Raw genomic sequence first — 17,525 nt, forward strand, 5'->3', positions numbered from 1 at the left:
ACATGTCATTTGCATTGGGCAAAGACTGACCTTAATACTAATGTATGTATACACTAATGTATACTGTATACGTAATCTATAGCAACAAAATATATAAATATTAATAAAAATAATGAGAATATGAAAAAGGAAAAAGGAAACTATGGCACAACAGCTGGATTGCATTGGATTAGATTGTGCCGGTTGAGCTGATGAAGTGGCCACAGAGTGTATATTAATGTTTTACAACATTAAGTAGGGGGACAGAAGGATAGGTTTTCATACTAATTCACTAAAAAGTGTTGTTTTATTTGATGGTCTTGCTGTCTTGATATTTGGCTTTTGTGTCCTTAAAAAAACTGGCAACATTAAAAGCCAGGTGGCCTTGCCCCTGAAATGATTAAACTTCAAGCCTGGATAAGGGTATAGGTTAGGCTGATAAGTTGTTGCAAAGCTGAACCTAAGTTAATTATCAACATTAGGACTGCTAATTAACATTGTGACTAAACTGATATTGTATTTTCACGCTGTGTTAATGAGGTCAAATAATAGGAGTCTTCCTCTGTGTCTCTGCTTCATGGCCTGCAGCAAAGTGTGTGTGTGTGTGTGTTTGTGTGTGTGTGCTGTGTCAGTGTGGAGTGAAAATCCTTTAGAGGGGAAGCAGAGGAATAGGGAAGTGCTGAGCTGCTGTGGGAGGGACTGAAGGGCAGAAAGTCCGAACCTTAGTTTCATTTTGTCAGCCACAGCCCTGGGTCGACACCGGCAGCTCGTATTGACATCCTCTGCAGGTAAAAACTCTCTAAAATCTCTAAAAGCTCTCAGTGAAACTCTGATAGCAGTTTCTCATGTTTCCTCTTCCTGTTGAAATCTGGGTTAGGCTGCTGAGGCTGCAGTTTGAATGGAAACTGTGTGATAAAAAGGAGTCAGTTGTGATCCAGCACACAGACAGCTGGACGTCTTCTCTGAGCTGTAGCGCAATGCGCCATTCATGAGAAACATTTATGTGGTGTAACCCTGCATGGCGCCCCACCCTGAGGTGTGATCCGTCTGTAGGTGCAAACACAAAGACAAGTCAGAGCTCGCCCTCTTCTGAGCACAACAGTCGAAGTTACTATTGTGAGCACACGAGCGAACACAGTTTTGGAATTTTGTTCAAGACTTGACGTTTCCAGATCATTTTTTGATGTAACAACAAACCAGGTGCAGTTTTTGGTTCTGGTACAAAATCATTACAGCCCTAGCTTGGTTATAACCAGCTCGAGGTGTAATTCAGTGTGAATCAAGTTGATCTCAATTCAGCTCAGCTCCTCAAATCTGTTATATCAAGTTCTGCTCAGTTCACATCACTTCACTGCCACTCACTTCAACCAGAATCATTTCTCACTGAGCTTTGGTTTATTGTGCTCTGTCCCCTCCAGTTCGTCATGGATGTTATCGATCCCATCCTGTCCATCGCCTCATCCATCTACAGCCTCTGTGAGCAGGTGAAGGCCAACAAGAAATCCTGCCACAGCATCGCCCAGCGGGTCCACGCCCTGCAGGATGTGGTGGAGGCCATCAGGCGGAGTGAGTCGGCCCAGGCCTGCCCCGTTGTGGGCAAATCTCTGCGTGAGCTGCACATCACACTGATCTCAGCGCAGGATCTGATCAAGAAATACACCTCAGACAAGTTCTTGATGCGCATGCTGAAGACCTTCCGCCACAGAGATGACTTTGCCGAGGTGAACTGCCGCCTCACCGACAATTTCCAGGTTTTATGCGGCGCTCTGCAGGTTGACCAGCGCAACAAGCTGGGCCAAGTGTTTGATGAGGTGTCCCGAAAGGCGCAGGATGAGGTGGACAGGAAGCAGGATGACGAAGAGCTGAAGAAATGTAAGGGGAAACTTTTATTTTCCTCTGTGTGCAGAATGTGCAGTGAGGTCACATGGTTCATCTCAGTATGTTGGGTTATGGTGCTCTCTGTACCTCAGCCAATTTTCTTTACACTAAAGCCAATTTTTACTTCTGCATTTAAGTATCACTATCACTGTGTCACTTGGAGAGTCTGTGTGCAGATCACTGAAAACACAAAACAGCAGTGTCAAAATTTTGTTAATTATGCGCAGATGAAGCACAAATAAAAACACGAGCATTAAACATTTATTATACATTATTTTTTAAAAAGCCAATTCTTTGTGTTTTGGAGATTTCTCCCCATCACTTCAGTGACATCTGGAAGTCTTTATTATTTGGTTGTGATATGGTATTAAATGACCATCAGAATATATTTGCAAACTTCCACACCTTGTCCACTAGGGCTGGGACTATATGCTTATCTCACAATTTGACACTATTACAATACTTGGGTGCTGATTTGATACGTATTGAAATCCTTAAGTATTGTGATCTGATAATATGATTTATTGCGATTTCTGCTATTTGAATTATCCTCTGTTCTGGAAATTGCTCAGAAACTCCCTCTTATTGTCAATAAACCTGGAAAACCAGATATCCTTTGAATGCCCTCGATCTCTAGTTTGTGGTTGTAAAGTATGAAGCTGTGATTATGCTGGATGTCACTAGAGGTCATTTTATACAGTGATGTCAAGCTTCGAAACATGGTCTCGCTACAATGAAATGTAATGATACCCATAGAACCCATTTTCATTCAGGTATCTGGAGGTGAGAGGTCAAGGGACCCATTTGAACGCAGTCATGCCAGCTTTTTCCTGACCAAATTTAGTCCAACTTTGGAGTGATATTTTGAAAGAAACCAGCATATTTACTCTACATCGATGCAAGAATTTAAAGCATTTATTAATAAAATGTTAAAAAGTAATCAGGTTACTTTTTCCTACTCTGTCATATCTTAGAATTAAACTGTATATGTTAGAGTTATGATTTTTTCCCTCTCAAACATGCAACTATTACTCAAAAACTTATAATTTAGACATTTTTATGTGTCAGGAACAAGCTTCCCTGGACCCAAGCAACAAGTTTCCTGTTAACTGATAGCTGGGTGACTTACAACTGATAATTTATGGCACTGACCAAATGTTATTATTGCATTTCTGAAGTTGTGTGGTGAAGCATGAATAAGAAACTAGTATGACTGGGTTTGGTGTTTGGCTTGCTTGAGTATCATCAGATTAACATCTGGCGTGTTTGTCTGTTTCTCAGTGTTACTGGGCTGCATAGACCAAATGGAGAAGATCGTGGAAAACAGTGAGTAAAACATCGGTCAAGTCAATTTATTTATAAAAGACATTATAATACATACATACATTCAATGCGTTTTCTTTATTTTCATGACTATTTACATTGTAGATTCTAACTGAAGGAATCAAAACTATGAATGAACACATGTGGAGTTATGTACTTAACAAAAAAAGGTGAAATAACTGAAAACATGTTTTATATTCTAGTTTCTTCAAAATAGCCACCCTTTGCTCTGATTACTGCTTTGCACACTCTTGGCATTCTCTCCATGAGCTTCAAGAGGTAGTCACCTGAAATGGTTTTCACTTCACAGGTGTGCCTTATCAGGGTTAATTAGTGGAATTTCTTGCTTTATCAATGGGGTTGGGACCATCAGTTATGTTGTGCAGAAGTCAGGTTACTACACAGCCAACAGCCCTATTGGACAACTGTTAAAATTCATATTATGGCAAGAACCAATCAGCTAACTAAAGAAAAACGAGTGGCCATCATTACTTTAAGAAATGAAGGTCAGTCAGTCCGGAAAATGAAAACGAAACTGGCACACATGAGGACCGACCCAGGAAAGGAAGACCAAGAGTCACCTCTGCTTCTGAGGACAAGTTCATCCGAGTCACCAGCCTCAGAAATCCCAAGTTAACAGCAGTTCAGATCAGAGAGCAGATAAATGCCACACAGAGTTCTAGCAGCAGACCCATCTCTAGAACAACTGTTAAGAGGAGACTGCGCCAATCAGGCCTTCATGGTCAAATAGCTGCTAGGAAACCACTGCTAAGGAGAGGCAACAAGCAGAAGAGATTTGTTTGGGCCAAGAAACACAAGGAATGGACATTAGACCAGTGGAAATCTGTGCTTTGGTCTGATGAGTCCAAATTTGAGATCTTTGGTTCCAACCGCCGTGTCTTTGTGAGACGCAGAAAAGGTGAACGGATGGATTCCACATGCCTGGTTCCCACTGTGAAGCATGGAGGAGGAGGTGTGATGGTGTGGGGGTGTTTTGCTGGTGACACTGTTGGGGATTTATTCAAAATTGAAGGCACACTGAACCAGCATGGCTACCACAGCATCCTGCAGCGACATGCCATCCCATCCAGTTTGCGTTTAGTTGGACCATCATTTATTTTTCAACAGGACAATGAGCCCAAACACACCTCCAGGCTGTGTAAGGGCTATTTGACCAAGAAGGAGAGTGATGGAGTGCTGCGGCAGATGACCTGGCCTCCACAGTCACCGGACCTGAACCCAATCCAGATGGTTTGGGGTGAGCTGGACCGCAGAGTGAAGGCAAAGGGGCCAACAAGTGCTAAACACCTCTGGGAACTCCTTCAAGACTGTTGGAAAACCATTTCAGGTGACTACCTCTTGAAGCTCATGGAGAGAATGCCAAGAGTGTGCAAAGCAGTAATCAGAGCAAAGGGTGGCTATTTTGAAGAAACGAGAATATAAAACATGTTTTCAGTTATTTCACCATTTTTTGTTAAGTACATAACTCCACATGTGTTCATTCATAGTTTTGATGCCTTCAGTGAGAATCTACAATGTAAATAGTCATGAAAATAAAGAAAACGCACTGAATGAGAAGGTGTGTCCAAACTTTTGGCCTGTACTGTACATAAATAAATAAATAAAAATAGATGTTCACCAAAGTGCTGTGCAGAGTTTAAAAAAACATTAAAGATAAAAGGATATAAATGAAAACATATAAAGTTAGAATAAATTAAATAATGAATTAATGTAAATAAATGTAATGAATGTAATAAATGTAACATTAATAAATGTATTGTTGTTGTTAATGCAGCTTTAAAGTAATTTCTTATCAGCTCCCTCTCTTCCTTTTATTAACTCTGTTACTTACACATCAATGATGATGCAATTTATTTATTTTAATAATAATTTACAAGCTTCTGTCAAAAATAGTCCAGCCAACACTTTGGCCATAGAAACACCTGTACCTGCTGGATAATCAATTAGAATGAATAATCTTCTTTAAGCTACTCAGTATCTTTGTACGAACATAGATCTCAAGCTTTGTGTAAGAAAATGTTATCTGTCAACTTGTCTCTGTGGACACCTTCTGGATTCTTTTCAGAGTGTTGTGCATGTCTTTGCAGTAAACAAGCCCAGTATCACTAGTTGCGGCATCCGAGAGATAAAACTGGATGAGCTGGAATTCAGCTTCCCCAAGAAGCCCTTCTTCACAACGTCCACCTCAGAGGTCTACAAGGGAAAGTACTGCGGCTTCACTGTGGCCATCAAAAAATACACTGAGCCACTGAGCCACACACCAAGGTCTGTGGCTCTCCTCATCCCACAGGGGAATGTTTCATGTCAGTGAACAGTTTTGGCTCACATTTCTGTCCAGTGCAGAAACCCAGACCACTAAAACAGTCTGTTTAAAGCTAGGCAGCCAAAGTAGTTAACTGGTCAAATCAGCCACCGTGATGGCCTATTTACTACAATTTACACATATTTTACATCGTAACAAATCATTTTGCAAATCACAAGGGTGTACTGAGCACTTCACGACATACACTGTACTAAAAATTTTCAAATAGGAATTTTTGGTTGAAACAGGCGCCTTCTAATATTCTGCATCTGCAGCTAACAAAGTCCTAAACATTCATAAACCACACAACTGATAATCAGCTGTGTAAAGGAAAATGTTCCTCCAGGACTACTTTAATTGGCAGAGGGAGCATTTCTCTCAGCCCCCAATTTCAAGTCATCAAAACACAACAGTGCTGCTGCTTTTAGGAAAACTAATGTGGAGGACTTTATTTCAGTGATAGAAAACTGTGAAGAAAGTCTTAAGTCTCTGAAAGTTCCTTTTCATATTGTAGTGAAATGAATGGAAACCAGTGGCTAGAGAAAAGGGAGGAAAATGATATCACAGTTCTAAAAATACCACTGCTTGCTTCGGGAAGAGATTAGCAGAAAAGTTACATTTATACATCTTGTAGACATTAAAAATGGAACATCACTGGCATGGCTGTAGTGAACAGACCTCCCCATGCACAGCCAGTATTTTCAAGCAAGTGCTGATCAGTAGCAAGGAAATCTCAGTGAAAACAAAATAAACAGCCACACACTGAAATAACTGTACTGTAACAACGCGTTTCACCCGTTGCTTCCTCAGGTACAACCAACCATTATCATTGGTATGGTCCTTTAAACCAGAAAAAGGAAAATATTCCCCCTACAACAATACCTGGAGGCACCTCCAGGGGGCAACTTTTAGCACTAAAACTGGGCTAGACAGTAAAATGAATAGAGATCAGTAGGATGTGGAGGAATAAAAATACAGGAGGTTATTCAGGTTAAAGATCTTTTATTCAAAGACTTAAATGTTGTCTGCTGCAGAGAAGACCAAAAATTCGAAGTAGGCTATGTCATTGGATTATATAGACAGAAATTACACAAACTGCTCTGGCACCAGCAAATCTCTTCCTTTAGTTAATATGATATCTTAATTAAGCATTATGCGATTATACAACTATTACCAACAAAATAAAATGTATAATCAAAATGTATTCATACTGTGGGTATTTCGCTGCCAAAATGTGAAAGTTTTTTTTTGCTAGTAGGCCTATTCTCTCCGTTTCAGTGGAGATCTGAGAGATCTGACGTTAACTAGTCCGTGTCAGCCAGCCAACTTGGACTTACCATGTTTTCTAGACATCGTGATTTCCCAAAACTGAATAAATACCACAGATAGATAGCAAAAAACTGCTCTGATAGCTCAATCATGTTGTTACTAGAATATCCGCTGGGAAAAAATATTTTTTTCATGGACTGATAGTTATACTTCTGCCGACTTCTCAGTCATTTTTAATCTAACAGGTGCCGTGACAGCGACTCAGCAGCATAGCTGATCTTTAGTCTATCTACAACCATGTTATATGAACAGTTAGGCTATATTTAAATATAGGCTACTGCTTTCCAGTGTCGGCACCACAACAAACAATCTTTTCATAAACTCACCGGCAGATGTTTTATTTCAGCTGGCGGTGTGTCACTCCAGTTTAACGTCAGCTCCGATTAATGTGGCTAAGCAGCAAAAGTAACAGTAGGCCTAAACAGTAACATTAAGACTGAACAGAGTTATATAATTTCAACCCCACCTTTCAGGGGCTTTTGCTAATCACCTTTTCAGGCTGTTATCAATTTACCTCTGAAATAAAGACCACAGTTTTCACAGATGTGTTGCTTTATTAAATGTTCACTTCAGTGTACAGATGCAAACAAATTGACAAATTAATTCAATCAGTGGCCTAGGCAACTCATAAAGACTAAACAAATTAATAACGATTAATAGGCTAATTAATAACTGATAACATTAACACATTAATAACAAGAAAAAAGCTATAGCCGCACATCTCCGTGGAAAATCTTACAGGTACTGTCCGTGGTGCTGACTCCGCATTTCATTCTCTATTGTAGAAATTAAAGCTCCATAAAATTCACGGAGGATCTTGTTTAGCTCTTCTTTCCTGACAGGTGAGAAATCAGCTGTCTGCCCGGTGTTTTTCAGGTAGTCTTGTAGACATTTGACGGCCCAAGACGTTGACCGGGCCGTACCGGCTTCATTTCCTGACCTCTCCAGCTGATCCAGCTCTTCACTCGTCACTCTCGCGTATCTCTCCTTTTTCTCTTCTGTCTTGTCTTCCTCGTTCAGCCGTTTATCCAAACTTAGGTCGCCAAATAAATCAAAATTGACAACAAAACGGTCCAATATGTAGACTAACAAAGTTGACAGCGGCTTTTGATGCGGGTTTCCAGTGAAACGTTTCTTGTTGCCATGGAAACCACACAGACTCGGGCAATAACATTGCCGGGCGGAGTAATATTTTCAGTGAAGAGGTTTTTTTCATTTGAGCACGGCTAGCCGTGCTCAATTGCTCATTTGAGCACATTCTAAACATCTGATTGACCAATCAGATTGCTCGGTCGGATCTACGTGTTGTATAATGGCTCTTAAGCCATGGCCCAATGACTGTGATCAGCCCCCCCCTTCCTCATACCAGACTTCCCAGAAACCAAAGACATACTCTGCCAAAAAACCCTGCTCTGCTCTTCTGCGAAGTTGATGACAGCACCCTGACATCAATCACTTTATAACACTAACTCTAATGACTTTGTTTGCCTAAGATCACGCTGGTCTCATGGGTGTTTTGTGTCAAACTGAGTGTTTTTCTCTACCAAGCTGAAACAATCCGCTTGGCTCATTCTGTTTAAGGCATAATGACTCTAAGTTACCATGAATGGACACGAACATCTGAACAAAAAACAGTAAAAATGAAACTACTTTCTCCCCTATAGTGAGGTGCGGAGTGTTTTCTGGAGTGAAGTTGAAACAATGAGACGCTTTGAGTCGCCCAATATCCTGCGAATGTTCGGCATCTGCGTGCGGGAGGATAAAGGTGAGTGAATTCAGGATCAGTCCAGTTTTAATGCTGTGTTAAAGGTGCACTACACAGTGTTTTAAATCACATATTGATCTTGGTAATCAAATTAATCTTGGTATAATCTCTGATCGTAAATGAGATCATGGTGCAGACGACTGTCAGCCTCTCTCTCCCAGCAGTGATACATTACCCCATTTCCTATCAGCCCTATTAACCCCCCCTAAACTGACCTATAGGTACCACTGTGTTAAATTTTAATGTGTGCCGTAAAATTTTCCAAGTGTGTAGCACAAAAAATTTTAATGTTTACACGTGGGACTTCAAGCTGTAGCCAATCACTTGAGTGAGTCAATAATAACTATAATGCCAATTCAATAAGGAAGTGACATATGATGGCAAGTTGCCATTTAGGTCTTTTTAAATAAATAGAAGCAATGCATGTCACATCTTACTGTTAGAGACAGCCACCCAACCTTTCCATACAAGAAACAATGAATCGATCCTCCCCCCAATTCATACAATCACTTGATCCAGGATAACATTACTCGTGCCCATCCCTAGTTGGAAGCGATTTTTCCACTGGCCTGTCATTCCTTCCACCATCTGCCAGTACCAGAACCAGAAGCTTAAGCTGAATTTGCTCTAAAAGTAAAGTGCCCTCTACTCTTCCTGTTTTGTGCTGTAAAGGAACACAGCAGATTTCCTGATTGATCCCACCTGCTGACAAACTGGAGAATAAAGAGTAGAGGCTGACAGAAGCTGACAAGCTGCTCACTGATGGTGTTAACAATGCTAATGTGTATGTATCAAAATTAATGTGATTAAGACTTATTGATGTTACATACGTGGCACTCCTAAGTTCTATGTGATGCCCTCTCCCACTGCCTGAAGGACCAAACCCACAGTTCCTCCTCATCATGGAGTACTGTGAGAAGGGAAGCCTCAGACAGGTTCTGGACTCGGGATGCCAGCTGTCCTGGAGCACGAAAGCTTGTATGTGTCTGGATGCTGCGCAAGGACTCTACAGGTCAGTCTGCAACTACATCGTTTTTATTGATTTTATGTGATATGTGTTGTTATGTGTTAAGCCCTGATGAAATAAAATAACACTAATTTAACATAAAATAAAAAAGGAACTTAGTACAAGTACAATAAAATGAAATGAAATTAAAACAAACTGTCAACCTCTGAGAGAGATTGATATTATAGGTTTTACATCTGTGCTCTCATAACTCAGTGAGACAGAGAACAGAACAAAGTGCCACTAAAAACATATATGAAAATATAAAGACACAAAAAAATGTGTTAAAATCTAAGACATATCACCTGGTTCAGAGCAAGGTTATTATAGTTATGCATTTTTCATTAGTTTTTATTTTTATTTAGTTTTGCCTTTTTTTCAATTTCAGTTTAGTTTTAATTTGTTTTTAAATCAGGTTTGTCATTTGGTCTTTATTTTTAAAAAACTGGTTAGTTCTAGTTTTGTTTTTATTAGTTTGAGTATTAGTTTTAGTCTTTTTTGTAATACAGGATATTTGTCAAAGGTGAGAATCAAAAAGTAAAAAAAAGTATTGTATAATAAGAACTCAACAAAATATAACATCTTTTTCCTCTGTAATTTCAGTTTGTTTTAGTTAGTTTTATAAACACACAATACAATTTCAGCTAGTTATAATTTTTTTGGGGTAAAGCCTTATCTCTATTTTTACTTCAGTTAACAAAAATGTTTTTCACACTAGTGTCTGTGTGTTGTCTCTGTGCTTTAGCGTATTAGTTATCCTCAGTGATGATGTACTGATGAGCATCACCTTCTTCTCTTAGACTGCACCATACAGAGGAAAAATCTAAGGTTCATGGATGCATCAACAGCAGCAAGTTCCTGGTGGCTGAAGGCTACAGAGTGAAGGTACTCAACAGGGGTGTAACAATCAGTCTGGATCAATATATCGATGTAATGATCAACAATCCAATATAATCAATACTAACTGAAAATATCGATCCATTTCGTCATCTCAGAGATACACCTTTAGTTTGAAATTCCCATGGCACAACTGTGTAACCATGTTGGTTCAAGCACACCACCTTCCTAAATGTTGAAATAGCGCCCGCACCAGGCACGTAACAGCATCTAGCAGCCAAGAAAAAGACAATAAGGATCTACTCGGCTCTCTGGAATATATCAACAGTGTCTGTACAAGATAAAATACTCAGTAAACATGGCAAACCTGGCCAAGCACCAAAAACAGAAATACAACATTGTAATGTAACTGACTGTGTTAAATGGGCATGATGATATTATCTCATATCGATTGTATGTCCCTGAATCAAATCAAATCAAAATCGTATCAGGGCAGACTGTGATATAGACAAATATCCTGTCATGGTCCAAAGAATTTATATAATATCGTATTGTGTTAAAATTTGTGATTTATACCCCTGGTGCTGAAGCATCTCAACCTTAAGTGCTATCTGTCCAGCCAGATAGTTTCTGTGCAATTTGGCAAGGTTCCTAATTCCTTCTTTTATATTTCGAGTGTACTGCACCTTTAAATGCTATTCCTTTACTAATTCATTTATCATGTGGTGGATTTTTCACTTTCGAGTTTAGAATGGAAAATTTTAAAGTTTTAAATTTACCGTAAGTATAAAAGTTATCTTAGTGTCTGTCCATCAGAACTGGCAATCTGTTCAGGTTGTCTTACACCCAATGTGTGCTGGGACTGACACCAGTCTTTCACCACCCAAGAAAGGAATTATGAATAATCATAAATAATCCTGGATGTTTTTTTTTGTTTGTTTGTTTGTTTTGCTGTTGTTGTTTTTGGTACAGCTGGGTGGTTTAGAACTGGCCAAAACAGAGACATCGCTGAAGAAGAAGAAGCCAGTGAAAAACAAGATCAGCTCACTGTGCTACATCTCTCCTCAGCAACTTAATGACATCAACTACAGCTATGACAAGCAGTGTGAGATGTACAGGTCAGACACGACAAATACAGTAGTGGCACTTACATGGATGATATTTTCTTCAACCTGACAGAAATCATTCAGATTAGAGATTCCAGCTTAACTGTTTGCATAGATGCTAAATACAGTGATATGATAAAATGTGTGATTACATGTCCCAAAGCATTTAATCAGAATAGAACTTTTTTGACTTGTGCAAAGTGGCTCCGCCTGCTGGAAGCCATCTAATCTGCTGGAAATATAAATATAATATAATATAATATAATCCAGGGTAAATCATGTTCCCCAATGGACACGCTCCCATCAGGTCTGTAAAAATAAACCTGGCTGGGTGGTTTTGACATTTAGCCTTCTAACAGGCAGCCTTCAATCTTTTCCAGCAGCTGATGTTCCCCCGACATAGGGCAAACACGCAGAAAGAATAGATTTATTTCAGGTAGAAAGAAACAATCAGATGAAGCCATTACATGGTTATTAGGCACTAATATTTTCCTATTGAACAGATTATCAAAGGTTAACACCAGTCCTTTCAACCTGATTGAAAATTCCTTCTGATCGGGCCAGACTGGTCTGGTCTATTCTGATTGAGGCGGTTACATGAGGCATTTTTATTCCGACTGGGCTGATAATCTGATTATTAGTGAAATATTAGGGCCCAGGTAAACGCTGCTATTTTCAAAACTATTTTAACCCTCATCTGTCCAGGAAAGGTGGGCTGTTGGCTGGTTGGTTTGTTGACATTGCTGTTTCTCAACTCTATCGTGCCTCATTCCGTTCAACTCATTCATACTGGGAGCTGTCCAGTTCACCCACAGATGGTACAGCCTTTCTCAAGGGCACCTCAACCCCTGAGGGTCAATCTACTTAGGGAAGGCAGCTTGTTCATTATTCACTTTTCCCAGATATTCTCAGCCTTTCTGTAGATTCATTTTGGAGAATTTTCTGTCTCAGATCTGCTTTCCTAAGTTCCAGGCTGCCTCCAACTGAGTGTATGAATAAGTGAATGAGTTAGTGAATGAATGAATGACATGATGAATTAATAGATCAATCAGTCAATCCTCACTTTTCTGAATGCTTGTCTTTCAGTTTTGGAATCGTCCTGTGGGAAATTGCAACGTGTAAGAAACCTTTTGAAGGTGTGTATCTGCATATCAGCACCCACAACACAGACATAAGTAACTAGAGGCTGCTTAAAGGGAAATGCCACCTATTTTTAACAATGAATATGTCTATATCCACTGACATGTGCCATATGTCAGTGGATACTGTGTCATGACTATTTATTTAGGGCTAATTTAGCGTAATTTTATTGTTATATAAATAAGCTTTATTGTTAGGCTAGTATTAGGTTAGCTATGCAACCATTTTAGTTGCAGTCTGGACACAGTCTAGTGGCTCAGGCTTGGTTAATGTTCTAGAAAACCAATCAAATCAGGTCTGGCTTCAGATGAGAGAGAGAGAGAAAGAGAGAGACAGAGAGCACGAGAGAGAGAGAGACAGAGAGCGAGAGAGAGAGAGAGGGAGAGAGACATAGAGAGTGACTGAAGAGACTGCATCGACTCCACACAGGCCTCCGCCCCCAGAGTGTTACTTTTTTTCAGAAAGACAAACAGGAAAAGGCAAATATGTCTCTTGAAGATTCAGCAATATTCTAGGTTTTTTTTTTTTAAGTATTTCACTCCTAAACCACGCTAAACACCTGTTCACATTGCATTGTGCTGAAAATGGCATGTGCCAAAGTAACATCCAAGCTATATAGGATGGTCATGTGACCCAACCCAACCCAGCTGGACCCGGCATATCCAGGTCTTGAATGAATCACACTTTTCGCCTGTGATTTCAAAACTTCCTGAGGAATAGAGGAAGTTAGATTTCATCACCCAATATTATAGACAACTTTGTCTTTTAAGTAAACCACTATCCTCAACCACTATCCCTGCTTCTTTTCACTTTTTCCCCAGGTTGTTCACCTTTACAGATCTACCAGAAAGTATATGAACAGCGACTTCAAGAGGAGATTCCTGGCTGTCCTGCAGACCTGGAAGAACTGATCAACGCCTGCCGTGCCTTCGAAAGCTTTGAAAGGCCATCTGCTGGAGGTAAAACCACAATCTTACATCAGTCCCCTAATAAGTTTTTACTTTTACATTTAGGTGTACTGACTAACAGTGAGTGTGCATGTAGTTTTCCTCAAGCATACTGTGACACAAAACCTTTTAAGATATTTGATGTTTGTGGAGATAAAAATGTGGTCTTTACACAAGTGACTTACACGAGTCTCTTAAAAGCAAAATTCCACACTAAATCACTTCAGTACTATTAAAAAACAGGTAACAATAATAATATTAACAGCTTATTAGCATTATTATTAGCTAACAGCTAGGAATAATACCAATTATGTGTTAATGTTTCTTTTCCACAGTGCTGGTGGATAAACTGCGCAGCGTGGTGGAGAAGTTAGTCGAGAAATAAAACACTTCTTCCAGCTTATGTGTCAGCGGTACATCATGCTTCTGGTTGGCGGTTTTAATGAAAACTACTGTTGTGACCTGTTTGTTGAAAAAAAAAAATTTGAATTCAAAAATGTTTACAACATTAAAAGCCATGATCAAAAGCTATAGACTCAGATTTGTGCCAAAAACATCAAACATAACTTCCTCACTATCAAGCAAAAACATGAATTTAAGAGAGAAAAAAAACACAGAAGAAAAAAAGAGTCATCTCAAAATTAAAACTTATCACTTGCAAGCAAATTGTTTGTGTAACTTATTGCAATTCTGACTCAAACATCTTGCATGGGCAGGTTTTTTCAGGGGGTGCATTCCCCATTGGCCACTGAGTTTCTGAGTGACAGCTCAGTGTCCCAGACATTTTTCTTTTGGCGGATTGGACAACCTAAATGGTGGTACTGGGCATTCACTACTGATCTTCATTGGGTTCCTAAGAGATTAATAAAGTGACCTGATCTGGAGGTTGTGTTCTGTTGTTGTGTAAAGTTACAAGTAAAGCTAAGCCACTGATACTGAGGAAGTTTTGTTTGATCTTTTTGACACAAATCTGCTTCCATAAAAAGCTATCAAGATAACAACACACAGGCTAGCTAATCCTTCAGTTGACACTGATTTAGAAAAATCTGCCTTTGGACACTGTTCTCCAAATAGGCCTATTGAAGCTTTGTTCTCTGCTTGTCTTTGGTCACTTCAGGGATCTGACAAAAATTTTAAAAATAAATAAATGAATCTACCTGTGAGTGTTAATGTTGATCAGTACTCATAAGATTACATAATGTGTCAAGAATCTGATTTCTTGTGTGCACATAAACATGCTGAGGGGTACAGTGTGCCAACAACACTAGCTGATCACTGGGTCTTTGCAGCTTTTACCCTGCTGTGTGTGAATTTCCACCCATCATGCTCCTGACCATATTGACAAACCACACCCTGCCTTCACATGACTGTAAGAAATATCTGTGTGCATGAATGTGTGTGTTTGTGTGTGTGCAAAATGTGCATGATTTTTTTGTATGAATCCTTTCAATTTAGGGTATGAGCCATGAATGAATGAATCATTTTGTTAAAAAAAAAATGTGTGATTGGTTATATTTTGGTGTTGTTATTCATTAGTGATCATGGTGATTGTGGAGAGAGTTGGATTACACAGATATGGGCAGTGACAGTTGATATTAAGCACCTCTTCACCTGTGTGTGGTTGGTGGGAGAGAGGGTGAGTGGGTCACCGCATTTTTTGTTGACCACAACTAAGCTTACTTTTGATTGTTACGATTATTTTGATAAGAATTCTGTGCACATTATAATAAGCTGATGGGTCATTCCATGTCATTTCACCAAATTTCAGGACATCCCACGCATTTGGGTCTCAAAAAATTCTGAAAAATTCACCAGTTGTTCCTTATTTATCCAATAGGCACACTGTAAAATTTTAGTTTGCTCGGATGGATACTTTTTGAGATACGGCCAATTTAGTGAGAGGGTTATGTGTCGATTTTGGCACGATTTTTGTGCGTCCTTATTTTTCCTCCATTTTTAGGTGTCAGTATCTCAAGAACTACACAACACAGGAAACTGGAATTTGGTACGATGATACACCTCCACCTACTCTCTCGGAATATACAAAAACATCTGTTATACATCATAACTGTTAGGCATGCCAGCCCATGTTTGGGCCTTCAGAAAACAACTTTGTATATGCCCCAGCTTGCTGATTTTTTTCAGAGCTTTGAGATACATACATGGACTGTTCAAAGCATTAATGCTTAGATATATGCACTGGTTTCTGGATGGCAGCCTCTCCAAATCCAAAAAAAAAAAAAAGTTTTCATGTCAGATTTTCATTGGCCCATAACTGTGTGTGGGAATGTCTTAAAAAATCTGATCTCTGTTTTAATTTAAAGTTCAAAGCTTACTCTTTCTTGGGATGTAAAACAATTTTTCTTTATGCAAGTTCTTCATTTTTTTTTTTTCTAAATTGTCCATATCTCAGAAAGTATTCATCCGAGCAAACTAAAATTTTACCATGTGCCTATTGGATAAATAAGGAACTGGTAAATTTTTGAGAATTTGTTGAGACCCAAGTGCGTGGGCCATTTGTTAAAATGACAAGGAATAACCCCGATTCTTTCCAGGAATAATGGTCATTAAACCTATGGTGGATCTCAGTGAAACTTTATTGGTAATGCATCAGACAAACCAAACACCAGGCCCGATCTCAGCCTCTCAACAGCTTTTAGTTATTTTGTGATGTCACTACATTTCGTGTATCTTTCATCTTTTTCTATTTCATTAACTGCAAGAAGGCTAAGAAACCACACAAGCAAACATGAAGCTATAATCGCTATATTGCAAACAATATAATACTGGCTTGTATCATACAAGAATCTCACTGAATGTGTCAGAGCGCGAGGCTTTTTTTTTTTATGGCAGTCACATCCTAGAGCACAAAAAAACACGTCAAGGAGTTCATAATATTCTTCCATATTACCCCATATACTTTTTGGTAGGTCCTTTTTAGAGTCTCTGTACTGCTTCAGATTTTTTTTAACTTGTTGATAACTTGGTCCTGAGTTCTAACAAGCCCAGCCTTTGCAAATTATTCAGTAATTTTGAGACACAATTTACTTTCAATAGTATTCCCTTCCATCTTTTACAGAAATTCAGGAGACATCCAAATTCAAAGCAATAATTTTGTGTCTTCAGCAGACAAATACACTCTGATTTTGTCATCATCACTGTCTTTCCCTGTAGACTGATATAATCCTACTGTTCTTCTGGTCACGGTTCCCACTTCAGGCCAAATATTTTTTGGCTCCAGCTGGGAACCATCTTCTTGGGTTTTGAACCAATTTATTTTAGGTGGAAATGCCAAAAATGATTCAAAATTAGGTCCACAAAGTAGAAAAACAGTAGTACCCTGTTAACCGAAGAAGGACTATGAGTGTTCTCAGTTCAAATCGTCTCCCTGTAGTATGAAATAAAGAGCTCTTCTCCCCGTCGGGGAATTGAACCCCGGTCTCCCGCGTGACAGGCGGGGATACTAACCACTATACTAACGAGGAGACACAAAGGTGTGCTGGACTATGTCAGATCTCAGACGTCATTCATATTCCGATCCTTTTCTATTCATTGTTACAGTAAAGTTCCCAAATACTATGGATGCAATACACTTTTTGGCCACAATGTAAGAGTCTATGGGCTCCCAGCGCTGTTCTGATTTTTACCATGCTAGGAATAGAACAGAGCAAAAATCAAAATACCAACAGAGCAGGAAAGCGAATACATCGCACTGGTATTTACATGTTTTGAAACCACACAACTTAAATGGATGAGGCTGAAGGAGAAAGCAGTAGCAGCATCTGGCTAACACTTTGGCTAAGCCCCACACACAGGATATATTGCTTATCTGCTGAACAAGATGATATATTAACAAACAATGAAGTAGTAATTCAATTCCTGGCTGGTTTTG

The 17,525-nt window shown here is 39.3% G+C and overlaps 1 protein-coding gene and 1 non-coding gene across 2 annotated transcripts; one reads left to right on the forward strand and one right to left on the reverse strand.

Annotated features, from left to right (window-relative positions):
- The first annotated feature begins 720 nt into the window (after window positions 1-720).
- On the forward strand, window positions 721-14,221 carry LOC115360126 (mixed lineage kinase domain-like protein). Its single transcript, XM_030052779.1, has 11 exons — window positions 721-767; window positions 1,398-1,851; window positions 3,139-3,183; window positions 5,289-5,466; window positions 8,497-8,597; window positions 9,474-9,609; window positions 10,404-10,488; window positions 11,413-11,558; window positions 12,633-12,682; window positions 13,508-13,645; window positions 13,969-14,221. Exons 2-11 carry the CDS (start codon window positions 1,404-1,406, stop codon window positions 14,016-14,018), a joined length of 1,377 nt encoding a protein of 458 aa, XP_029908639.1. The 5' UTR covers window positions 721-767; window positions 1,398-1,403; the 3' UTR covers window positions 14,019-14,221.
- A 2,825-nt stretch (window positions 14,222-17,046) lies between these two features.
- On the reverse strand, window positions 17,047-17,118 carry trnad-guc (transfer RNA aspartic acid (anticodon GUC)). The gene has a single exon. It is a non-coding gene; the product is annotated as a tRNA-Asp (tRNA).
- Window positions 17,119-17,525: the final 407 nt, after the last annotated feature.

This window comes from Myripristis murdjan, chromosome 6 (genome assembly GCF_902150065.1).
Source record: "Myripristis murdjan chromosome 6, fMyrMur1.1, whole genome shotgun sequence".
NCBI classification, from domain to species: Eukaryota; Metazoa; Chordata; class Actinopteri; order Holocentriformes; family Holocentridae; genus Myripristis; species Myripristis murdjan.

Coding starts and splice junctions, on each gene's coding strand:
- LOC115360126 (XM_030052779.1), top strand. CDS start 1,404: ATGGATGTTATCGATCCCATCCTGTCCATCGCCTCATCCATCTACAGC. Junction 3,184..5,288: donor GGAGAAGATCGTGGAAAACA/GTGAGTAAAACA, acceptor ATGTCTTTGCAG/TAAACAAGCCCAGTATCACT. Junction 13,646..13,968: donor TGAAAGGCCATCTGCTGGAG/GTAAAACCACAA, acceptor TCTTTTCCACAG/TGCTGGTGGATAAACTGCGC.